The 25,308-nt window shown below is 43.4% G+C and overlaps 1 protein-coding gene across 10 annotated transcripts in view; it reads left to right on the forward strand.

Annotated features, from left to right (window-relative positions):
- LOC137857182 (uncharacterized protein C11orf24-like) overlaps window positions 1–25,308 on the forward strand; it is a 28,887-nt gene extending 3,579 nt beyond the window's left edge. For 2 of the 10 annotated variants that reach the window (XM_068683377.1, XM_068683380.1), the window contains exons 3-7: window positions 482–527; window positions 4,725–4,815; window positions 18,768–19,019; window positions 22,248–22,364; window positions 23,495–25,308. In XM_068683377.1, the coding sequence (XP_068539478.1) occupies window positions 18,863–19,019; window positions 22,248–22,364; window positions 23,495–24,654 (1,434 nt within the window). In that variant the 5' untranslated portion in view covers window positions 482–527; window positions 4,725–4,815; window positions 18,768–18,862 and the 3' untranslated portion in view covers window positions 24,655–25,308. Of the gene's footprint in view, window positions 1–481; window positions 528–4,724; window positions 4,816–12,744; window positions 12,907–18,767; window positions 19,020–22,247; window positions 22,365–23,494 lie in introns of all 10 variants that reach the window. The other 8 variants (XM_068683375.1, XM_068683383.1, XM_068683376.1 and 5 more) reach the window with 5 other exon arrangements.

The following is a 25,308-nucleotide window of genomic DNA, read 5'->3' on the forward strand; positions in this document are numbered from 1 at the left end:
GCTGGAGCTGCAGGGACAGTAGTGATGCTGAAAATGAATGCAGGCAGAAGCTGAAGTGTGCTTTGGAAATGTCATTCACAGTTCTCCTAGCTCTTGCTGTTGGCAATCCAAGAAGGCTGTCACAGAGGTAAGGCCCCAGGGTGCCTGCAGTAGGTTGTCCTTTCCCGGATTGGGAGCTATCTCCTTGTAGCGTGGTGCAGGATCCCCCTCTTGCAGGGGTGTGAGGGTTTTAGGGTGACTTGTTCTTCGATTTGTGAAGTTATGACCTCAGGTCTTGGCTGTGTCATCGGCATGCCTTTCACTAGCCAGAACATGCCTTCCCAGTGCAATGCTGCGACTTCAGGTTTCTGAATCTCTGCTCCCAGCCCCTTCGGTGCTGTTGTTTGGTGGCACAGTGGGTTGGGTTAGAACAAAATATCTGCCTTCAAAACACTCCTCTCTTCTTTTCCTTCTTTCCATTACTGCATGTTCCTGTGAACAGATAATCCAGGCTCTACCGACACGAGCAAGCGACAAGAACTGTGGAAGTAAGTGGGTTTTACAGCTCAGCGAAACCACCCGCTTGCCTCGCTGGTGTGGAGAGAGGGGTGAACGCTTAGCTGCCTGTGCTGTCTGGATTCCTTGTTGCTTCAGGTCTGTAGGCTTATTTGTGGAAACCCTGCATGTAGCTGATGGCTCTGCCGTGTGGTTACCCTGATTATCACTGAAGTGAGGTTTCCTGCAGTTGGTTTTGAATGTCAGTCAGCGTAGGTGCCAATGCTTCTGGCAGTCTTCCACTACCTTTGTTTTTTCTCTGCTGTTGTGGGCTTTGCCTCCAGGATCAGATCTTGAATTCCAGCATTGAGGAGCGGGAGTGTCACTGTGGTGACACCGAGCTGCTGTGTGTCATCAGATGGGACGAGGCTGGAACAGGCTCCTGCGGCGCAGCTCTGGCTGCCTCTGCAGACACTGCCTTGCTGTGGTGGGAGAGCTCATCTCACTTCACGTAATGTGCTGTCCCTGCGACAAAGGACAGCCCAAGCCCGGATTTTCCATCATGTCCTTTCCTCCAAGTTAGAGTGATAACTTGCCAACTGTTTGGAAAGCGCATTGGGGCACTTGTTAATTTTTCTTGTAGGAAAAGGTGGTATGAAGGAAGGAACTGAGGGCCGAGCACCAGCAGTGTGGATTCTCAGCTCAGTCCTTGTGCTGATGAGCTGAGCAAATCAAGTCACTTCATCTTTGCAGCAAAATCCTTCCTTCGTTCCCTAGCTGTCCAGATAGGCCTGCGTCCACTTTAACTTATTAGGATCGGGGCTATCTCTATGTGCATGCAGGCAGACTTGGGCTGTAGGCCTTGCTGAGTCCTTTAGGTAGATTGCTGTGTAGTACAAAACACAACCACAGACGTTTGCCTTGCTGGGTAGGTAGGAGAGGCATCCTTGCACCAGTGGAGAGGAGGAAATGGAGGAAAAGATCATTGGGATTGCCTTCCCTAAGCGCCAGCAGAATTGGTGCTCAGCCTGGACAACTGCTTTATGCAGTAGTTCAGCAAAACACTTGAGCATGCACTTCAGACAGAGGAGGTGCAAGGGTTTTAAGTTTGCCGTTTTGAAAAAATGGAGGGAGAAAAACAATTTGGTGAAATGAATGAATATTCTCTTTGAATTTTGCGTGTATATTTGTGCTGGGTTTGTTTATTGAGCATAGGGAGAATTTGCACCACTTTAACTAAATCTGTGTTTAAATCCACTTAAGTTAAACTCCCAATACAACTTGAATGTGGAGACCAGACTGAAATCTCATTAATTTTAATAGGATTAAGCATGTTCTTTTGGTGGGTCTTCTTCTCTATCTTTCTTTGTCTGGCTTCTCTGTATTAAAAAGCAGGATAAACCTCTCTGCTCATCTATCTCTTTGTGCAAATGCTTTGACAGTCTCAGGGATATGGCTCTGGCTGCATACAGTAATTCTTCATGCATTTTTTTTCTTCTGAGCTTTCAGCTGTAGTCCTTCTGTATCCAGGCTTTTTTTAGCTTTTGCTTCCCCTAAAGGCCCCAAAACTTCTGACAGCAAGTCATAGTTAAGTGTTAGCCTGGTAGGTTTCTACCCTCAAAATGATTTTTTTTACGCCATCTGGACAGATCTGAAACTGGTGTGGAACAAGTCCATTAGGAGAGGGAGAATTGGTTGAAGTTAGCAGGAACTGTATGTGTCCAGATAAGCTAGGACAAAATTTGTACCGATTTGTGAACTGGGAATATGCTGAAGAACAGGCAATAAAGGACCTAATGCTATGAATGCAAACAGATTGAAGGGAAATATAGGGGATCTATTTAAAATCAAGTAAGCCATTAATTGGAAAGGAGACTGTGTAATGCATTTGTGTTACCTGTTTACACTGAGAAATGAGGAAAGGAAGAATACATTTTCTTCTGAATCTAACTCTTGACTATTTTTTATGTGTGTAAGTATGTAAAAAACATTATAAGAAAACTTCCTTTCCCTCTCTTCAGAAAATATGAACCCTGCAGCAGGTTTTTCTGCTCATTCCTGCAATGCCCTTCATGACATTTTGTTTGTATATGCTCCCATACGAAAAGTAGACCCAGGCACTAAGCTGGATGTGAAGAGACAGGATTGATTTTCATTTCCAGCTCTGACTGCTTCCAGCTATAGGATCGACAAGAGACTGTTCAGTCTTCTCATGCCTCCTGTTTCTCCCAGTGAGATAAGGGAGGCTTGGTCAGTCTTACCTCCACTGTGTTCTTTTGAACCGATGCCCTGTTGCATTACGGACTGATAGGTGTTACAAAGGTTAAGCTGCTGTATGTGTGTCAGCAAAGCTGTGTGCAAACTGTTGACATCATCAGCTTATCCTTTTGCTGGAAGAGTTAAACACCTTCCCCCTCTGACAGAGGTTACACTGAAGGGAGTGTTTGCACTTCAGTTCCTATATCTAATCAAAAAGGAGAGCGTGTTGGAAAATGTCATGGAATAAACTTTCTTTCTTCCCCCAAACAATGAACAGGAGACTTACTGAGCAAGTTAAGGATGGGAGTGTCTGATGGTTGAGAAGCATCCAGTGATAAGGTCAAATTCCCAGTGTCAGAGCAAAGAGCATCCCCATTTACTTCCTAAATCTCTACAAACAGTCTTCTGGATGCTAGTCTAATTGTTAATAAACAGAAAGTGTTGCTGTAAACTTTGTAATGCTTGTCTCAGCTGTGCTGATCAGGGTTTTTCCTTCTGAGACTAATTTTCTCTAAGGTTATGTCTGTCCTCTTGTTTCTGAAACTGTCCCAGCTGATCTACGAAAATGATGTTGTCACTAGAATTTCACAGTAATTGATGTGAATCTTCATGTGTGTTCCTGTCACTCTTGGACCTGAAGAGGCTTTAATAAAGGAACTCTTTTTACCCCATAAATAGTGAGCAGGCCAAGAGCCCTTGGAGCATTTCTGCGTGGCAGCTGGTTGCATGACAGGATCTCCCTTTGTGTAAGGATGCCTCTCAGGTTAAGCTTGCTGCATCCCTTACTAGATTCCTTACCACAACAGATCCTTGGTTAGTGATTAATAGCTTGCTAAACTTTGCAGGCTTCGGTAAGATTATATCTTTGTTTGTGCACATCTAATCCTTAAACATAAACCATCGAACAAGCCTGGGGCTAGGAGTGGATACAGCCACACGGAGGCTCCTTACCTCTTAATCAAGTGCATTTTGCAGTCTTGCATCTTAAGTCGCTGTCTTATTTACAATTAAGCTTTGTTAGATTGCAACACGTTAATAAATACATAACTGCTTCTCTCATATGAGTGAGGTGTATAGTTTCATCCACAACACCATCCTCAGAAGGAATAGCTGAATGAAAGAATTTTAGAATAAAATCAAAAACGCCTGGCGGGGGGGCGGGTTGTTTTTCCTCTGCCTTGCAGCTGCAGGTTTCAATACTGTTAGCAAGCTGTTCTTTTTGTGTTGTGTGTTCTACGCTTGGTCTCTGACCCCTCTGAAACTGGAAACAGATGTAATGCAAACTGTGGAGTGGGCAAGTAAGTGGTCCTCTGGGAGCTGACTGAGAACTGCAAATCCTTGTGCTAAATGAGCTCTTAGCTTGTTGCATGTCTTGGGGCAAATCCATTTATTTGCAGAGCAGTATTGAAATCAGCAGAGGTTCCTTCTGGATTTGAAGTATGTGCTCCAAAATTGTGATTCATGAGGTATATCCCACAGTGCACTCAAGCATTCACATTTACAGTTGCTGCTGCTCAACATACAGTGAATGCCATCTAGTGAACATATTTCATGTGTCCAATGGCAATGATTCATCTTTGTAAAGGATATCTGGATGAAGGAGAGAATTTGTGAAACAAAATTCATGCGCATATTTATTTTAGTAATTTATTAGACATGTAAGAGATGGTGATGCAGGAGACCACAAGTGGTTTTAATGTGCCTGTGTGTGTACATTACCTCTGTTGCCACCCTGATAGCAAGGTTGAGGTGAAGAAACTGAGTGAACAAAGATGTTAGGACTGAGCGTAAACAGTTTGCTTTCTATCTTGGCAAACTAATGTACAAATCCTGTTGTTAGACACAAATAAAAGACACTAGGATGAATGCTGTCAGGAAACTTAACTATTTCTACCACTGTATTTCTGCCCCTATAAATGGCTTTTGTTACTGTAGCATGGAAAGAGCTTGTAATGCCAGCTTAAAGCTAACAGTTCTATTTTTTTATACAGTTCCAGTAAAACATTGCATGCCCTTGGCCTGTTGTTAGTACATCTGCTTTGCTCCTGCTGAAGACATCAATGGCTGAAGTCCTGTGTACAGGTGAGCGCTTGCAAAAAGGTCCCGTGTTCACTTCTGATCTTTGCCCTGCAGAGGTGCAGTGCAGAATGAGGGATCTGTTGTTAATGACTGGGTTAACTTTTTCTCTTGTCTCCAGGAAAGTTATTGCCTGAGGGAAATGGAGGAAATGTGCAGCAGCTCTAAGAATCAAAGGCTAGATGGTGGGCGTGCCGTTGAAGTGGTTATAGTTTCTTTGATGTTATAGGCATTAGTATGTGGAAAGAGTTTCCTATCTTTGCCTTTCAGTGCTAGAGGATTTGGTAAGCAATATTTGAAACCTAATTCTTTCTGAGATGGCTGTCATAAGAACAAAAAATAAGGTGTGAACATCTAATCCTCATTCTGTAGGGTTCTCTTTCTGCTACGTTATCTGCTTGGGCAGATTTACCTGACAATACAGTTCCAGGCAATTGAAATATAAGTGCACTCCTGTAAAGTGGCTTGGATGCTGCAGAAACTGAGTGAGAAAGAAACTTGATTTTATTTTTTTTTTTGGTGGAGAAGCTCGTGGAGACGATCACTTCTTCCTAGGGCAGAGGAAACCTTTAATTTCTCCACACTTGTGAAGATCCTTGCACTGAAGGGTAAAAGTACTGGTTACTTGACTATTCATTCCATACCAGCTCTCAGGAATACGAGTTGTTATAATAGCTTTGTTAAATCCTTCTGTGGAAGCTTGCATACTTAACTCTAGATACAGCTGGCAGAGCCGATGGTGTTTCTCTGCCCTGCTGGAGCTCGCATGTGTCTCTGCTGTCATTACTCTGAATTAGGACCCTGAATGTGGGGTGGAGCCTCCTCTGATGGAGAAACCCCTGTTCTTGTGGCTCTTTAAGTCTTCATGGTTATTGACATTAGGATAATTTATGTACTTCCTGCAAATGATAAGGGGTCTGATATAACATTGTAATTTACCTCCTAAATGAGCAGAATAAGTATCACCTGAATTGCTTCTTAATTCCTGTGCTGTAGGTGAATCAATTTCTTGAAGGCAAATTTAATTCCCTCAGGGTGTACTTAAGTAGCATTTTGGTGTGCTGCTTGGCCTTTACAGAAAGGGAACTGTGGTTTGAGAGGAAGGGAGTCTGTGTTTGACCCAGATGGTTTGCAATAACTTCACGTGGCACTTGAGTGGTGTTTGCCTGAGCAGGGTTTGGCACAGGGGGTGGTGGACAGGAGGAAGAGATGAGTTTCACAAGATTGCTTTGTCATCAAGCTTTGAGGTAAGTTTTCAGGTTAGTTCATGCTTTGGCTAAATGCACCACTTATGCAAGTATTTTGTTGATGATGGCTAAGGGTCATTGCTCTCTTTAGGTGCAGGCTAGCCATGGTATGTAACAGGACGTGCAACTTGGTCACAGCTTCTGGTTTCAAAGAGGTTTTCTCAGTGTCCCAGTTTGATTGTTGTCCAGTCCTTTCTGCATTGAAAGAAAACTAACCTTTTTTTTATACCTTGACAGGTTTTCGTAGGGTTTGATCCTTGTTGAAATCTGATGTTAAGATTTGCTCTGTTGGTTCATTTCACGTAAGCCTAAAGACAGGATTCTGTGTGAAAGGCCAAAGTACATCTTTTAAAGAAGTTTTGTCAGAACTCAGTGTAGCTTGTTGTAGTACAGTTTGAGTGAGTTCTGCATGCTGGGCACAGGGCTGACTTCTGTTTGTTCAAACCTTAACTTTGGAATGACAGAAGAGAGCTGGAAGAGCTGAGGGCTGTTGCCCAACGGGCAGTGGAAGTGTCCCCACTGTTTCTTCTCTGTTTATGCTTGGAAGTTGTGATATTCATGCTGCTGAAGCCTGATGCCCTCCAGTTGCTGACAAAGGTGAGAAGTTGGTATTGGTTGTTACCTTCCTTCATAGGGCTTTGGCCCAACAATACATTAAGGCTCAAGGAACCAACCTTCTCTGCTTCTGCCTTCTGGTGGTGAGGTTTGGCATCAGGAACAAGCTGGGAGTTTTGCTTCTAGCTTCTTAGTAAGACAGCTGCAGCCTTCCACAAAGGACCATTTTCCCTCGAATACTGAGAAGAGATTGAGGGTTCTGCAATGAACTGACCCACAGCAGAGAGGGAACCTGAAAAGAAGACTGCTGGCCCTCTGACCCATGCGTTTGCTTAAAAGATGCCTCCAGAGTTTTCTGTGATCTCATCTGTAATCTTCAAGGTTTTTGGATTATTTAAGAAGCAAATACAGTTCATAGGTGTAGACAGTTATCTTTGTCTTGGCATATATAATATCTTAAAAGAATAATGATAGGTTTTTGAAGCAATTCCTTACCAGATTGGGAAGAAAGCCTTCACTTGCTTGTGAGAGTAAGTGAAAGCATCCCTCCCACCCGGCAGGATAAAAGTTCTGACAATTGGGAAGAGTTTATCTTTTCATGGCTGTAGCTGTTCCTTCTGCCAGGGCATATGTTATCACTCTGAGGTTCCTGTCCTTCTGTATGGATGACTTTGTTGTTTATGGGGCAGATCTTGGTTTACCACAAATCACATTGTACTGAATCAAGGAAATCTGAGCTGGTGTCAGCTCATTTGTGCACTTAGCTGTCAACCTGCCCGGTTTACTGGTGTGATTCAGGGCTGCTTCATGCGTAGCTAAGCAGCCTTTAACAGGAGCAAGAGCTGCCAAGAGGGCAAGGGTGGGTTTGTGGGTGGAGGCCCCAGCAGCCAGCTGATAGACTGTCTGTCCCGTGTGGTGAACTTGTCTGATATATAGTTCTGAGGATCCTAAACTTGCTTTGAGGGAGGAGGCTGAAAAAATGTTGTTCCCTGGTGTTAGCTGCCTGTGTCCCCACTCATCAGCATTTACAGCCTCTTCTCATTCCAGGTTTGCGAAGACTCTTACAACAAACTGGATTTGGAACAAAAGGTGGCGTTTGGTCAGCAGGAAGTACATGTTAATTCAAGTGTGAATTGCTTAATTCTTGACATGCCTTTCGTTTTGTGTTTGATTTCATTAAATTACAGCCTGTTCCACCAGTTGATTCCTGACCTTTGGGGGAATTATGGATGGGATCAGACTGGTTTGTACTGGATTTGGCTGGAGCTGAATTCTTCAAAAAACACGGTTCAGTGTATTGAAGAGAGTGATAAGAGTTACTACTTGTGGTGTGGGTTTCACAGACTTGTCCTTATCCTCATTTTTGTTGTCCATGCTTGGACAGCCTCCCCCAGGGCAGTCTCTTGACTCAGATAATTAGTGTATGCTGACCTCATTTTTGGACTGTGGTGGGCTATTCTTGTTATTCTTTTGGCATTTCTAGTCCAGTGTTCCCTTCATTACAGGATAAGAATATTTTTGGCATAAAATCAATAGCCAAGAGTTTCTAATGGGTTCAGTCTGTGCTGCTGCTCGTAGGACCCAACTGGAGAAGTAAGCCTAACTGCTTGCTTTTGTTTTGAGCCAAGGTGTTCCAAGTTGAGAGAGGACTTTTAGCTTTGTTTTTCAGAGCAGAAATCTCTCTAATAAGTGAAAGGCAAAGTACTACTCAAAGGGATGTTATTCTAATAGGCATGCAATAGTGTTGAAAATCTGGTTGAAATCTGTGTTCAGGTATGTATCATATCTCAGCCTGCTGGGTCTGTCTGTGTTTGGAAGTGAAGAGAGAAAGTAACAGCCAGTGGCAGTCTTCAGGAGTCCATAGGATAAGGATAGAAACGTGTAACATATTGAAATACTTAGCAGAGCTACACAAAAGTCTGTGTGGGTTCCTTTAGGAGAAAGATCCCATCAGTTTGAGACATATCTTTTCCAGCTGTGTTTTGCAATTGCAATTTTCCTGCTGTAGAATATAAGTTGATAAAAAGCATCTATGTTGATGAAATCCATTTGAACTGTGTTTGTCTTGGTGATTCTTTTTATGAAGATCAGACCCGCTTCTCTGGTTCTACGAAGGAGGAGGAGGGAAAAAAAGGAACAGGACATTCTGTACTAGAAGCAGAGTTCTACTCTATTGAGGCAAAATTTCAAAATAATGGTAGTATCTTATTTGATCAAATAGGGTAGGTGGGAGGATAAAGCAGACCTGTTACTCAGGTCACTCTGTGAAATGGTTTTGGGGTCCTTGTTAGCATCATCATAGGTGGATCTTCTATATCAAGCTCAGAAGGGTTCAGAAAAACTTGCTGCTGCCTGTGCAGTCCCTTTTCTTTGAATGAAATACACTTTATACAAAGGTGCTTGTACTAGGAAAGCTTTAAGGAGCTCAAGCGAAGGTTATTTTACTTAATGAATCGGTGTCAGTAATCAAAACTTATTTAAGTTCCTCTGAAACTGCAAGGAGGGAATGTGGAACGAGGTGAGTGAGCACATCAGTTGCCGTGTAGGAGATGAGTGACCCAAGAGCAGGGAACCTGCAGAGAGGGTCAGAGCAGCTGGGGGTGCCTTGCTCCCAGCCCATGTAGCCAGCTCGGTGGTGCTGAGTTGGGCTGGTACTTTGACAAGTGCTGCCTGGACAGCCACAGAAATCAGTGAGTAAGGAGAGGGAAGGATGTATGTATCACCTGTATGTTCAGATGACTGTCGGGTTGAAGTTTAGGTTGGTGTATGGCTTACAGAAGACTTTTTGTTGGCTAGGAACCTCCCACAGGGAAGGCCAGCAAGGATTAGGAGAGCTGCTATTGAATTTGATTCTCCCGTTGTTTAGAAAAATAGATGTGGATAATCTTCTGCACCCACCATGCCTGGTGATTTCCACATCTTTTAGGCTGTCAAAATCAAAGCAGTGAGGCCTGTGGCCAGCAACCTTTATTTGTTATTACTATGAATGTCTCCCTGGCTTGGAGATTCTGGGACAAATCCTCTGATTTGTGTCAACATATATACAGTGAAAAGCTCCCTTGTGTCAGACTGGTTTGTGATAACCTGGAATGTGTGATAATGTGTTCTTGCTGCATCTCACCTGGCAGCCCTTCCACATAAAGCTACCTTTGTCTTTTAACTAGTTTTATAGTTTAAAAAGATAGAGGTTTTTGAGTTGTTTTGCTTTCGAAAATCTTACAGTGGAGGCAGGGTTTTGAATTAAATCTTTTGATTTAACTCTCCATATTTTAGGATTTGTGTGAAGATCAGAGAAAAGAGATCCAAAAATGCTCTCCTTAAACCCAGTTCCTCTAGTGTTGAGCAAAAGTTCCCCTTCAGTCATTGTACTGGGACCATACTCTGACCATTGCTGTGCTGTCTGAACTTCTCTTTCTGAGCTCTCCATGGTGTTGCCTTATGCCTTTAATGTCAGGTGCTATCATTTCTGAGTATAGTCCTGCTCAAAACCATGCGCAGACTTAAATTCCTGAGCAAATCTGCAGACCTGTATGTTCTAGGTAGAGGTGTTTTGTTTCTAAATGCCTAAAATTAGCATTACAGCTACCTGAACCTGCAGAAGAGCATAATGATCTCTCAAAAATATCTGAAGTGAAAGATGACATGTGGAGCTATTAGCTTCAGTGCAATTTAACCTGACCCATATTGCTAGCAAATTGCTGACTTGTAAAAATTCTGCTGGGCCAGGAGGTGGGCGAGTGACCAGACATTTAACACATTTGTGGTTTTATTTGTTTGAGAAGTAACAGCTGGTTAATTGTGCCTTCAGGCTGAAATCCCTTCTTAAGTCTCTGTTAACTCCGGACTTGGGAGTTTCCAATTTAATAGCAGCTCAGAGCAGTTCTGAGTGTGCGTGCTGTGTTTTAACGTGGGAGTGCTGCTTCTGGCTTCCAATGTCATCTATCAGGAAGCACGAAGCACTTGTACTGCAAAGTAAATGCTTCTCTAGGTACTTAGAGCCCAAAAACATGAGCTTGCCTCCTACCCGTGTAGAAGGGTATTTGATCTGTATTAGCTTGGTGGCTGCGGAGTTCTGGGGTGATTTTTTGGGTGGTGTTGAAAGCTGTTTAATTTGAAACACGTGGTAGCAGATGCCCTGTGTACAATCTCCTGTTCCAATGAGACAGTAATCTTTGCTATCTTTTTTTTGGGGGGTACGGATTATGCTAGGGAAGGTTGCAGTTTTGCCATAGCAAACATTTTTATTCCTTGGAAGAATTTGTGTTGACAGATTTATTGTCCAGATCCAGCTTTATGCAGTTAGCATTTGGCAGTTCATTTTTCTTTATATTAAAATGGGATTGTTTCAGATATTCCAAAACAAGCCATATTTTCACAAATGAAACAGCTGTCCAGTCACTTTTCACAGGAAAAGTCCTGCAGAGTAGTAGTTCTCACCAAGTGAAATGCAGAACTTGGCAGTGAATGTGGGCGAAGAAGGATGGTGGGTGGTGGTAGGTGGGGAAATTCCTGGTTCTTAGGTTTTAACGTTTGTTTTGTCAGGGGTAACCTGTGATGGGCATAAAGCCTCAACGGTGCCAGTGTGGGCTTTTCTCATGAGTTAGTAAGAACTGGGTGAGCTGCCCTGTGCTCAGAGGAAGAAGTGGGGAGTGCAGGTGAGGAACTGAGGTGGAGAAAGACAGAGGCAGTCAGTGATGTAAGAGACGAGTCAAGCTGATAACACTCAAAACATAACTAACCAAAAAAGAACAACCACAAAAACCACCAGGGCTCTATCTGCCCAAGATTGTGAGTCAGTAGCACTGCCTTGCTTCCATGGGAAGCTGGAAGTGGGGAAGGAACCTGAGCTCTGGTTTCATCAGTTGTCAGACATGGGCTGTAACCACAAAAACTTCCTTCCCCTCTGTGTTATTTGTGGGGAAAGGAGTGTGGGAAGAGTCGCTGAAAGTCTCGAACCTTTAGAATATAGCCCTTTATCTGTCTATATGAGGCCTGACATTCAGACCCTGTGATTAATCTGCCTGTTGCATGGAAATGTTTCTCCATTCCTTGTGGAGCATGGTAGCTGCTGACCTTGCACAGCTGCTTCTCCCTGTTGCTGCTCCCAGGGAGCTCTGCAGAGCACAGCCCGTGGTGTACAGCATCGTTTGTCAGCGTGGAGCCTGAAGGGCTTTATACTTGGGAAACTTTCACGTGTCAGCCAAGCCCCAGTTTAATCACGGAGCTTCTCAGCAAATCTTGGAGTTCCACCCCTCTTAGAGAGTCTTTAAAATGTTTGTTTTAATTATGTAGGACATTTTGGAAGTCTCATTAAACATTTGGCCATTTACAAGCAGAAGAATAGATTTTCTTGCAGGGAGTAATAAGTGGCAGCTGGACAAATACTGTAGCAGCTGCAAATTTCTTTCAAAGATCACCATTTCCACGCCAGTCTTCAGAGGTTGCAGCAGCTCAAGCAGCCTTGTCAGAGGCTGTCTGCTCAGTGGCTGTGGATTATCCCTTGCTTTCTAGCTTAACATCCATCTAAATTGGTCAGACGTGAATTTGGAGGGGTGTTGATGACTCTGAACAAGGATGCTCTGTTCTTTTGAGTTTATAGTTGGCAACTGTTGGCATCTTTGGGCTCATTCCCTGCAGCTTGTGAATGTTTCTGCAAACGCTGCAGTTGCCTTTGCTGTGTGCCGTGTGGGTTGGTGGGAGATTGAGCCACAGATGGGGACTAAAATAAGATGGGACTGAATGAGGGGGCTCACATTTAGGGGCAGGGAGGATGTATAATCTTGTGACTGCTTAATTAAAATGTTTTCACTTAGTGGTTTGTCCTCAGGAGTCTGTATGGTGGAGTCTTTGTGGACTCAGGCAAAAAAAAAAAAAGTATGTATCATACAAAGCCATTTTAGTGGACATGTATAGGGAGAAACATCAGAAAAGCAGCAGCAGACCTTACTGATGTCTAACACTGTCCTACCAGCTGCAGTAAGGAGTGCCTGCTAATGTGGAAGGATGTGCCAGCTCTTCTGTAATACATAGCCAGCTGTTATGCTCTGAGGAAGCTGTGTAACAGGAGAAGGAATATAAATGACATTCTTCTGGGCTTGAGCTGGCAATGTTTGCTCTTTGCATCGTATTTCAGAGGACGTGTAACTTGTGTCCTGGTGTTGCAGAATCAACATCAAGCATCAGGAACGTGCTCCTCTTTGTGGGAAGGTCTGGTTCCCTGTGAGGTGCAGGGAGATGTTTACCTACCAACCTTTTCGCAGAAGTTACTTCTTGGAACAAAAAGATTCTATTTCAGGTAAGTCTTGTAGAAAAGGAGCCATTCTTACACATCACTCTCCTCCACCAGCAGGAGCCTTGAATGTGCTTCTGGGCTCATGTCAATGCCAGGTGTTGATCAGATTCAGCTTGTTGGTCCCGAGCCTAGCCTGGCCTATGTATTCATGACTGATTTTTATGCACAATTTTCTTCAAAACTCCCTCAGAGTGTAGAATCTTGCCTGTCCCATCTCAGTCACCCTCCCAGCAGAGCGTTTTGTTAATGCTGGAGAAACAATGGGGGCATGGAGAGTCTGTCCTGGAGCAGCAAGCAGACCTTTGACCACTGCAGCCTTTTCCAAGGAAGTGAGGAGCTTCACGAGCTTTGTGAAGTACAGTTAGAGGAACTGTGCCCGGAGCAGGGATCCCCTTCCCAGTCATCAGTGATGTGTTTGCAGTCCTGTAATTCATAACACTGCTTTACAGCCTCTGCTCAGCTCTCTGTGTTTATGGCACGTGACATTTTGTAGAAACACCTTTGTAATTAACTTTCCTTGGAGACCAAAGGAACTTGATGGCTTTCAAGCTGCTGTTGAGAGCATGATGTGACTTCATCTGGCCGTGCTCTGCTGACCAGGGGTGGTGACTCAACAGGAGATGCAGGGGAGAACATTTTAACAGAGGCTTTGAACCCACAGTTCAAGCTATATTTACTTGCTCTGGGGCAGGTTCTTTGCATAATGTAGTTAAATCATTTTCAAATGATCTGAAGGGCCGGCTATTTTTTCTCTAGCACAGTAACAAAGCGTTGTTGTTCCTGCACATTCTCAACCTGGTTTGGGGCTGTTATAATTCATGTGTGACAGACACGGTTACAGATACAAATCATGACCAAAGTGAAGTTTTGTTGCTGGGATAAGTAGCTTCCTTCCATTATTCTCATCCCTTTTTCTTGCCTTACTGATGCAAATGTGATTCAGAAATCAGCCTCATTTACTCTGGTGCTGCCCCTTCTGTCTCCAAACCTGTACATGTGTGCCATTTCAGAGAGAAACTTGGAAAGCCAAATGCTCCTAAGATTGCAGCACAGATTCTTTTGCCTCCTGTGTTCTGGCCTCAATTCACAAAACGAGATGTGCTTGTCTTTCCTTAGCAAAGCCTGGTTTAATTCTGTTTTCCAAAGAGTGAAATATAGCACTTGTTTTGAGAGCTGATGGCACATGAAATATTTAGCAGCAATTGCAAGCTGAATCCAGGCCTTATGTCTTTTCAATTTAATGGGAGACATAGCACCGTTATTTACGGTGTGTATTCTGCACTTGTCTTCCCTGCTTTGTTGTGACCCTGAGGACCCCACGATCCTGTGCTGTGTCCTCGTGTTATTTCCCTGAAGGACAAGGAGTCTTGTTCAGTTGCTTTCGGCTCTGGCCCAGCCTGAGGGAGTGTGAACTGCATGGGAGTCTTCCTGGCAGTGAAAAGAGACCATGGTACCTGCAGTTCAGCGTGCTGGGTGCCGTGGCCTTACTCTGGATTCCTCTGTAGCAAGTCTGTACTGTGCGCTGCCTGCTCTGTGCCTTCCTACCCAGCAGGATGCGAAATCTCAAGGTTTCCGTTCCACCTTCTGTCAGAAACAGGCGGAGATGCTCCGAGGAAATGGAAAATGACTTCTTTGCAGTTCTCTGACCTCATTTCATGTTGTTATGGGTTTTGGAGCAGTCTGCTGACTCTCTGAAGCTCAAGGGAGCACATGTTGCCCTAAATGACTTGCTTTGTTTGCGTACTTCACACCTCTGATTTCTAACAGCCCCTCTCCCTTGTTCCATGTTTTTCTCTAGCTCTGCCTCTCTCCTTTTGTCATGCCGGGCTCCACCTGTGTCCAGTCACTGCATGCACCTTGCAGCTGCTTAACCAGGAGCATCTGAGGCTGGGATGGCATGGAGACGAAGGGTTTATATTCCAAAGGCTTTGCTCTGCTCTTGCAACATCACCCCCAATCAAGTAGATGTTGTTTGAAACAATACTTTTTTTTTTGTTTTTTTCCGGATTCTTTGGCTTCAACTACAGGGAAATCAGCAAGAAGGGAGGAACACTTTGGAAACCCAGCAGGCAGCGCCTTCTGGTTGTGTGTGTACATTGCAAAGTCATCAGTCATTCAGTTGTTGACTCAAAGTTATTCTGGTTTTCCAGCGTGCTTGTTCCCCACTGAGTTACAGCCGCAGATGGTAAAAGTAAACTTTGCACTTCTCAGAGTGTAGTCTTTTCCCAGATTTTATTCACTCACTGGCTTTTGTGGTTTGGTTTGACTTTTAATTTCCTTGGAAATGCTTTACATATGGAAAAGGTAGCGCTCAGTGTGAATTTTGCTCTGATTTCTCAAAATTGCTTCCAATAGGAATGGTAATGTTCATCTCTTCATGTTGTCTCTGACTATAGCAGAGAATGGTTTCATCTGAGGAGCAGCATGACCTGGAGGGGAAGCTTTAGCTAGTACTTCTCTGGGATGTAGCTGTGTGGGGTGAACGCTCTGTGGAATTTGTTGGAGCACAAATGGAGCCATGTGGGACTGGTTAGAAGTGTGAGGGGAAGGGGGAAGTAAGGCCTATTGTTTGTAATTATAAAAGGCAGTGGTTATGTTGGGAAAAATGATCTGTAAGTAATTGTGATTCCTGCTATGGATGTATGAGATTGTGCGAAGGTAAAAGAGGCAAAAACACCCCCAACAACGCACTGGCTGGAGGTTCTGGTATTTGATACAGCATCCCAAGTGTCATCTGGACTGTGTTTAAGGTATGGCTGTGTCTGATTATCCCCTGGCTGGCATCAGGGCGTCATTTAGAAAACAGCACTGTGTTCTGGAAGAGGATTATGGTTGTGGTACTGGTACTCACTGGAGCAACTTAAGCACTTCACTGGGGTGGCTTTGCACGTGCTTTGCTGCAGCATGAGCTGTTGAACCCCTCACTTGAGCGAGCACAGGGTGTGCTTTTGCCAAGCACTGGGTGCAGCACTTACAGGGATGGCTGTGTTGCCTGAGGTCAGGCACAGTGTGTCTTTGAAAGCCTCCATGATGGTGTCTCCTTGTTCTCTGTATGTTTTGAGAGCCCCAAACATGGTCCAAATTCAGTTCTTCTGCAGTTGGGACCCTCTGTGGTAGGTCACCCTTGTGAACTGAACACTCTGCACCACTCATAAAGTGCTCCTGAGAGCTCTGGGCTGTTGCTTCTTGGCTTTGGGTCTTGAAGAGCAGGGAGTGTTCAGCTTAATGCTCACGTTACTGTAACGAGCATCACTTGGCCCTGAGGAGACTGCTTCCTGAGAGGGAAGGGGGAACTGCACTGAAGGCAGGCATTTCTCACAGCTGGGTTCAGTCTGTCCTCTGTTACTGGTGCTGGCCTAATCCAGAAAGGCTCCCAGGTGCTTTGGAAGGGGTGAGAGGCACTCACTGGGATTTTGGTGGAGCTGTTGTAGTTACATGGGACTGAAGTCAGCTGGGACTGGCTGGCAGGGGCTTCTGGCCTGGCAATGTGGTTGGGGACACAAGGCACTTTTGTGTGGGGCACAGTTATCTGCACTGACACAACAGCTTCTAGGCCTCGTGTGATTAATGCACGATTGTACAAGTAAGTGTATGAGTGCCTGGGTCAAGGCTGGGAGTCATGCAGTGGTAACTGAAACACTGCTATATCTGCATTTTGGAACTGTAATGGGAGACTTGCTCTTTTGGGATTGCTTACTGTGATTACAAAAATAATGCTAAGTGATATATCTATAATAGAGAGCTCTCTGTATTTGTATTCATTGCTGTTCCATTTTTTTGTATAAAAAAAGGTAAATGCATACATTTATTGCACAGCCAGTTCATTCCTGTTGACACTTGAGGCTATAAAATATAACTTCTTGTAAGTGTTGTTACCTTGAGAAGTTTACTGCAGACATAAACAGGGCTCTCTTTAAAATGTAAAACTTACATGTTAAGATCTATATTTTTTTCCTGTGGGCCAGGTACTGCTTGCTGGATCTCTGCCTGTGAACTTAAACAAAAACCCTGCAGTTGTTTCTGCGTAGCATTGACAAATAGTGCTCTGAGTATCTTGATAAAGTACCTACAGTGTCTGCGAGGGAACCCCAGATTGCCTGCTTTTAGGTTGAAGGATTCAGAATTTAAAGCAGCCTTTTTCTGGCTGTCAGCTGTAGAGATCTGTTTGCTCTAGGAAAACGTCTCTTGCAGGCAGAGTATTTTACATCTTTCCCTTTTCCTTACTGTCAGCTGGAGCTTTCTGTGGTTAAACTATGTGGAAGTGCCTTGCAATTCAGAGCAGTGGGGTAAGTATTGAAGTTACTTTGATGGAGTAACACGAATTGTTTCCCCTTTCAGATTCCCAGACTCAGACTTATGAAAACGTGGAACTGCTTTCCTGAACTGCAGATGTCAGCACGCTGTGTTGCAGGGCACTGCAGTTGTGCATTGCCCAGGGCTTCTCTCCTGTGTTGATTCTGTTTCAAATCCTTCTAGCTCACCCTTGGAAAAGCCAGAGAGCCCTCAGCCAAGCTGGGGCTGGCTGTAAAGCTAGTGCATTCCCTGGCAGGCAGGACTAGATGGGGCTGGTGAGCTGCCTTTCTCCACCAGACTTCTCAGAAATATTTCCATCTGCCAGCTGGGACAACCCAGGCCTGAACTTCTGTCTGTAGTGAGAAACCCACCCACACAAAGCAGCCGTGCTGCTGTGCCTTGAGTTTTGAGTCTAAATGTCTGATAGCATGTTCAGGTCTAACTGCAGGATGAGAGCTAAAGCGTGCTTCAGCACTGAGGGAAGTGCTGAAAAACTACTTAGGGAAGAGGCCAATGTTTGGTCTGGTTCAGGCTGGATTGTTTGGAAGTACCTGTTCATACAAAATTTAAAGAAAATCTTGGAAACAATAGGGTAAATCTAGATAGAAGCTGGTGATCTGCTCTGAGATCAGTAGGAGTTCCTCCAGTGCCAGGGTGAGAGCTCATCCACGGAGACAGAAGTCTCTTGTGTTCATTGGGAGCGAAGAAAATGCTTTGCCTATTTATTGTTTTATGTGTGGAAATGAAAGCTTACTGTTGGTGTGGGTCTTCCTCACTAACAGCTGATGTCCGTGTAGCACCTTGGAAGATGTGAATTATTGGCTCTTGCTTGTTTTGAATCGATGTTTTTGACAATCAGCAGGAAAATTGAAGCAGGAATGAACCCAACCTGATTCTTGGTTTGGACTGGCTTGGTGTAAAGGCAGGGTGTCCTGGGCATAGTCCAGGACTGCCTATATTATCATTATTATTATTGTTGTTATTATATAGATGCCTATAGTATCAGTGTTCTCAAGCTGGTCAAAATGCTTCTGATGAGCCTGGGAACAACATGAAGGGTTCCAGGATGAGCCAAAAGGCATCGTGTCTGTGTTACTGTGGGCTTTGAGTTCAGCTTTGTGCACACCGACTGTCTGACAGCTGTCAGATAACCTTCTCCAGCTGAAGTCAAAGCAAGAGGCAACAGAGCTCTTCCTGTTCTTGATGCTGTTCTTGACTGCAAATGATAAATCTCACATTTTTCTTTAAAATGTCTTTGCCTTGCAAAATTAGGGAAAATAAAGGAATAAAGTAAGTATAACCCACCGCCTGCAGCTTTTGTGTTGAGTTGTTTTCTGGTGATATCTGAGAAAAGGAGAGCAAAGTACTGTTTCCAAAGAAAGACCGGTGAATTTGGGAATAGGCTTTTTTCTTTCTGCCTCTGCTTCATTATCAGTATGTTAATCCTGGTAGTGATACCTGCCTGTGCCTTATGCACATTTTACTGTCATTCTTTCTGATAAGAGTGTATTTAGTAAAACACTTCAAGTGTAGCCTTTTGATATAAATCAATCACTTTCTTTTCTTTGTAGGTATGTTGCAGTGGATCTGAAGGTGATACAAGAAAGCATTCTACTGTGCTACAGGCTCCTCGAAAGAGAAGCCTCCTGGCAAGGCAACCCTGAAGATGTGGACTGCCGTTGTATTCTTCCTGCTGATTTCCTTCTGTATATGTGAGAACCGATTTCCTGTCCTGAAAGGAAGAGGAGTCCATATAGTGCAGATAAACAGGCTGACAACTGAAAGGCAATGCAGGCAGGCTTGTAAAGGCTCAGCTGCTTCAGGTGAGGTTCTCATCCTTCAGCAGGAATTCCAGCTGGCTTTTCTCTTTATTAAAGGTCTCTTTTGCTCCCCTGACAACTATCTATCTTAGCTCCAGTTGTTTACAGGCATTTACAGTTATGGCTTCTGTGTGCAGTCCTGCGGTGCTAAATAATTTCTGACAGCTTTGGTTAAATTGAATCCAGAGCAACCATTTCCCAGGGCCTTTCTAGCTTCCGTAAGAAACAGCATTCATGTGCTCTTGGTGTGCGCTGGTAGCGTGCAAATGGTGTTAGGTCACTTGACTTGAAGGATGATTATTCTATGCTGCCAGATGTTTGCAAGTGAACAGCGCTATAGTAGACAGCTGCACTGGAGTGAGTAGTCTTGTGTGTGTTTTATCCACCTTTTGAAGAAACTGGTTGTTAATTATCCTGCAACCGAGCACAGCATTAAGACCAGGGGAGATGAGAGCCTTCTGGTGTCTACCTCTGAGATGTCTTCAAAAAGCATTAAACTTCTAAATGAGTCTTTGAAAGGCGTCCTTATTAAGGACCCTAACTTGTCTAGCCACATGTCAAATCTAGTAGCGTTTAAAAAAAATCAGTGATGCTGTGGTTGAGATGAGATGGCAGACAAATGTCTGACAGGTTAATAGGAACATCATAAGGACTTTTTTTTTGATGCTTAGAGCTTAATTATTTTATACAGGAGTCTGCTCTATCCCTTCACAGTGGAAAGAAAGCACCTTTGCAAACTATTTTTTTTGTCTAGGAGATAAAATATGAGTGGGTTTGTTTCCCAGGCACCAGAGCTTCAGAGCTCCATAGAGAGCTGATACTTGGGGTCTGTAACATTACATGTTTGTCTCTTCCACCTGAGAATCTCTAAATGCTGTGGATGTGTCATCTTAACTTCACAAGATCTTTGTAAGGGTAGAGAAGGTGCTACAGCTGCCTATTCCAGAGAAGGGAGGTGAGGGACATCAGGAATTCAGTCTGTAATCAGGGTTTGGAATGGAGACCGAGCACATACTTTGCCCTGTTGCTGACTTCAGCCACTTTTTTGTTCTCATCCCCTTGTTTCTTATTGGTATGGTGTTTCAGAATGAGCAAGTCCTGTTGTGTGTTAGCTGTGTTGGGCAGAGGGGCTGAGGGTGTAAAAGTAGGTGACCTGGTCCATCTTTGAGAAGCCATACAAAAATACGTACTGCCCTTATCAGGTTTTACATTCTTTATTAAACCCACTAAAGCAATTTCATTCCTCTTTCTTACTTGGTGGCCAGTCTCTTTCTTTATCCTGTGTTAGCGGGGAGAAAGAAAGGATACAAACTCTTGGCATAAATGTGTAGTCAGGTGCAGAGAGATCATCTGGAGAAAAAGACCTGAAACGTCTTTTTTTTTTTGTATGTTAACATCTCAGGTATGTCCTGCTTACCTTGCTCATCAGGAATCTGGGAATCCTCAACTGACATATTCTTGCTGAGATGGGCACATTCTCCATCTTGTAACACTTTCCCTAGCAGCATCTGGAGGCTTGAAGCCGTTATGTTAGAAAACATACAGAGGTTAAGAGTTACTACCCCTGTTATCAGCCCTGGAGAATTTTCCAAGCAAAGAGGAGTGGCAGGGCAGCAAGTGTCTTGCAGTGGAAACAGCAGCCAGGGTCCTGGTCTGCAGCTCCAGCTCTCCTCAAAGGGAGCACTCATCAGTCCAGTTCTGTGGAAGCATTCAGTTCTTCCAGGGTGCGGTTCTGCTGGCAGCAGAAATCAGGCTGCTGAAAATGCTGACCCCATCAGTCTTTTTCTGACCTGACTTACTAGATATGTAGCTAATACAAGGTATGCTGCTGGCTTTTTTTCTTTTCCACGAGAAATGAGAACTGACACTATTTACAGTAGTAGACAGTCTGTGATCCTCTGCTGGCATGGTTCTCAAGCAGGGAACAGGAGGTGGGATTAGGAATCAGAGCACGTTCAAACATGGTTTCCTGTCTGAGGAGGGGACTTGATTATAGCCTCCTATGTGTGCCTGTTGAAGCTCTTAATTTTATTGCTTTTTAAATACCAATTTTAAAGTGTTTGAATGGTTTCATTGACTTTCTTAACATTTTATTTGGTAAGTCAGTAAAATGCCACTTTGCTAGTTTCTTTAGGGCTGTCAAAACAGACTACAGTTGTCGGTACAGGGATTTCTCCAAGTTCATAAATTTTCCACAAGCTCTTTTAATAACTGTGGTAATGTAAATGTTTTATTGTAAAAGTTCAAGCTTCTCACAGCCTTAATCCTCAGTGAGGGTAATTCTCTTTGTAGATAAGAGCCATGTGTACCATATGTGTCTGTTCTTTGCCCTTTTCTACACTTCTAATAAAACACAGAAATAAACTTCTTCTACTGCCATACACATAAGTTCTCTGATCTACTGATGGGTGGTCAGTTGGGTACACATCTGCTTCATCCCAAACCGAGAGCTATCTTCTCCTGTTGCTTCTTGTTACAGCACATGATATTTCCCAGTCCTAGAAATGCATTGCACACAAGGTAACAAGTTAGAAAGGATGCCAGGAGTGAGAGTTCCTTCTGTGATGACTTTTATGTGAGCTTATTTAACTTTGTGTTGGGATTTGACATACTGAAAGGCCATTTCTTTGATGGCTCCCCTGGCCAGTGGTATTATTTTTCAGCAGATGATTAAATTTGTGGAACTTCAAGCACTGAGATGAGAGCCATGTCTCACAGAGACATATGAGAGATGTCATCCATCTGCCCATGGCTGACAGTTACTATCTCAATTGCAACTCACTTTTTCTTCCTTATTAAGACATTAGGTGAATGCTAGCATATAAATGGGGTCTGTCCAAACTCAAAGGCACACCTTGTTATTGTCTGGGTGATCAAATTGTTGTTAGATGTTGGCTCCAGGGGACAAGCAGGTTGGTAGGCTGCAGCTGATATATATTAACTTCAGTGACTTCAATTATTTTCACGAAGGCTGAGTCAGGATCCTTTTACACTGTACCTTCCAGATATTAGTTGGTTTTTGTTTTAATTCTTCATTTTCAGCCATGAAGCAGTATGTTCAGTTATGCTGTGTATAATGACCCATTTTCTTATTTGTCTGAAAGTGTTCTTTGGTCAGGCAAGGGTTTGAAGAGCCTGACTAAGGTAAAGTCTGTTCTGGCCTATTGGATTTTAGGGGTTCTGTGTTGGAAGTGGCTAATAATCCTCATACCTGCCTTCTGCTGTCTTTAGGTAACAATCACTGCAACTGGTCTGTGCCCTACCAGAATCACTGCATCCTGTTGCAGTGCCACCAGCTAAGTGTGTGCCAAAATGCTGAAGAGCAAGAAATCAAAGATCTGCTTGGAGGTAATGCTATGCTTCAAAGTCTTGCTAAATCCAGGATCTGATCTTTTTTGCCTTAAATTTAAACCTTGACTGGCTTTCAGATAAAGGGCGATGGGTTATGAAATACCTGCAGGATGATTCTGTAACTGAAAAATGTTTTTCTAACAGCTCTGGTACTTAAACAGCTAACAGTTTTACTAACAGCTCTGGTACTTAAATGCACATAATATGTCTTTGGGTAACTTTTATTGGCCTCTCCATGTGAAAGGCATGATTCATTCAGCCCATGTTGCATTCCACATTCTTGTCCTTATGAAAATAAAGGCATAACAGATATATTTATATTTTTTAAAAGAGAAAAAATGTCTTGGCATTGTATTTTCTGAGATAGCCAGGATTTTTGTGCCAGAGGCAGCAGGCTGCTTATATAATCAGAGCAGTCTTAGTAGCAGCTGCTCATGGTCAGTTTTGAGTGCTAGGGTCTTCAATTTTAATTGACTAAGTAACAAAACAGAGCTTGCTCATAATCGAGGAGTCAATCTTCTAAAGTATGTTTCAAGAGTATGCCGTATACAGGCTTAAAAAAATTGTTCATTGTTCTTTTGCATTGGCAAAGGTTTCTCTGCAACATAGGAACCAGACCTCTGATAAGCAGATGGGATTTATGTCGCAATAAATCTAGATCACTAGTTGTGAAGGAGGTTCTCCTGAAGGACAAAGGTATATGTGGAAATTCTCAGTTTTGAGAGGTGAAAATTAGGAACCTAAGCATGAAGGGCTTATTGAGAATGTGTTACTTCATGAAAACATGACGCTGCTGCTTCAAAGCTGGTGTTCATGACGCTGCTCCTTTTGTGAACGTTTGTGTTGTAGCTCTGTACTTCATTACCCTCCTTTCATGGAATTAATTCCCTGGTTGGGCAAATGCCAGAGGTCTGTGGCAGGAAAAAAAAAAAAGTAACCCAAAGGGGTTGTATACAATAAAGGCAGGGGTCTGGATTTTCATGTTGTTGCTGACTCCGGGACCGATTCAGTCCGGTTTCTGCATGTACTTCAGAATATACATTCTGGTTAGCACATGGGAGTGGGAGGTCAGATTTAGGCTTGAGAGTTTTATTCTTACAACTTTTTTTTTTTTTTTTTTTTTTAAGAAATCATCTTTGGGGAAAGGGAAACAGTCCAGTTTCACCCCCAAAGCTATCCACAGAAAACAAAGAGGATGGTGAAGGCACAGATTGAACAATACAACAGAGAGAACCAATTTCCCTCTACCGCTCAGGCTCACAAGGTTTACTTGAGGCAGTTGGCTGCGACTGCAGGTTATCCTGAAGCATCAAACACAGGAAGACCTGCAAGCAGTGTTACTACCACCACCACAACTGTCAGTGCTACCACAGTTGTAACAACAGCGAGTACAAATGCAACAACTGTCCCTGGGGAAGCTAATAAAACTACCAAAGCCTCAAATACTTCGGGAGTGAACCTTCTTACCACCATGTCCACCACTGTCCCTTCTCCCACTCCTGCTAAGGACACTGCTTCCACTTCCAGGAGTATCAGCAAGCTCCTGACCACCGCTGAAAAATTAGGAAATAATAGCTTTAGCTCAGTATCAGCCTCCTCTTCTGCTCCCATCACTGCCACTGCTGGAGCAGATACTCAAACGAATCGCACCAAGCAGTTTAGCACAGCCACCAACATGATCAGTGCTCCCCACCCCAGTAGCCTCAATACTGTTGGAACTAGCCTGAAAACACCGAGCACAACATCAACCACGCTCACCAGACAGGATGCAGTGACATCTACCACTGCTTCTACTCGTGCTGCTACGTTCAGCCCCTCGGTGAGTCCACATTCTGCGAATTCAACGTTCTCCATGTTGCCAGAAACAAATAGAGCTCCAACATCCTCGAGTGAATCAACCTCTTCTCAGGGTCCTACGAGAGGTGCCATGGGTTTACCTAGTGGCCCTACAGCAGAAGCTACAACTGGGCATGAAATAAAGTCAGTATCTCTTACTCCTTCAATTAAACATACAAACACCACTTCAGCAAACACACCTGGAACAACAACTTCAAACATTGCAGAGACTCAGGACACAAATAATGACTATCTTCTCATTGCTGCGGAGCCTCTGACTCAGTACTTAGTGGATAAAAGTTCGCTTCTTGCAGTGCTTTTATTTGGTACAGTTTTTTTCATAACTGTCATAGTCCTTTTCCTTATGCAGGCTTATGAAAGTTACAAAAAGAAGGATTATACACAAGTGGATTACTTGATCAATGGAATGTATGCGGACTCAGAGATGTGAAAGGGTAGGGATAAAGCAATAGGCAGAAGAGATGGAAAGGCCTACCTGGCTTGTTTTTCTTTCCCAATTGCCTATAACAGAAACTGAAAGTGCTTCCAAATTTAATTCTGGTGCAATTTAGGAGAAATGCCATGTACTGTATTAAGAAAAATATATATTTTTTATTCAACTGCAACAGGTTGCTGTAAAAAATAGTCATTTTTAAAACCTTTCCATAATGTACTATAGCTTTGATCATTATTTTTCATTGTAAATTACCTATCAAGGGGTAAGCCATCATCCTCTGAAAATGATGTGGCACTTTTTCAACTGTTTACATTGCAAATTTATCATGTTTCATTATTTTCATGTGTGTTCCTTTTTGAAAACAAAACAGAGGATGCTCTCACCTTTTACAAAATACTCTGAAATCACTCGATGAGAAGTGTGAAGTATTGCTACAATGGGGAACTTTTAATCTAATGTGTGTTGTATTTCGGTACGCTTCTAGCTTGTAAAAAGAGGTCTGTTTACAAGGCATTGTAAACACTGTTTACTGCTAATCCAAGATACTTTTTTCACTAGGGAGCAGATTACTGTGCATCTTCACTTACATGATCTTATTTTTGTATTCACTCAATAAATGGAGCCCTGAAAAGGGCATATCTTATTGCA

Source organism: Anas acuta, chromosome 5 (assembly GCF_963932015.1).
Source record: "Anas acuta chromosome 5, bAnaAcu1.1, whole genome shotgun sequence".
In the NCBI taxonomy this organism is placed as follows: Eukaryota; Metazoa; Chordata; class Aves; order Anseriformes; family Anatidae; genus Anas; species Anas acuta.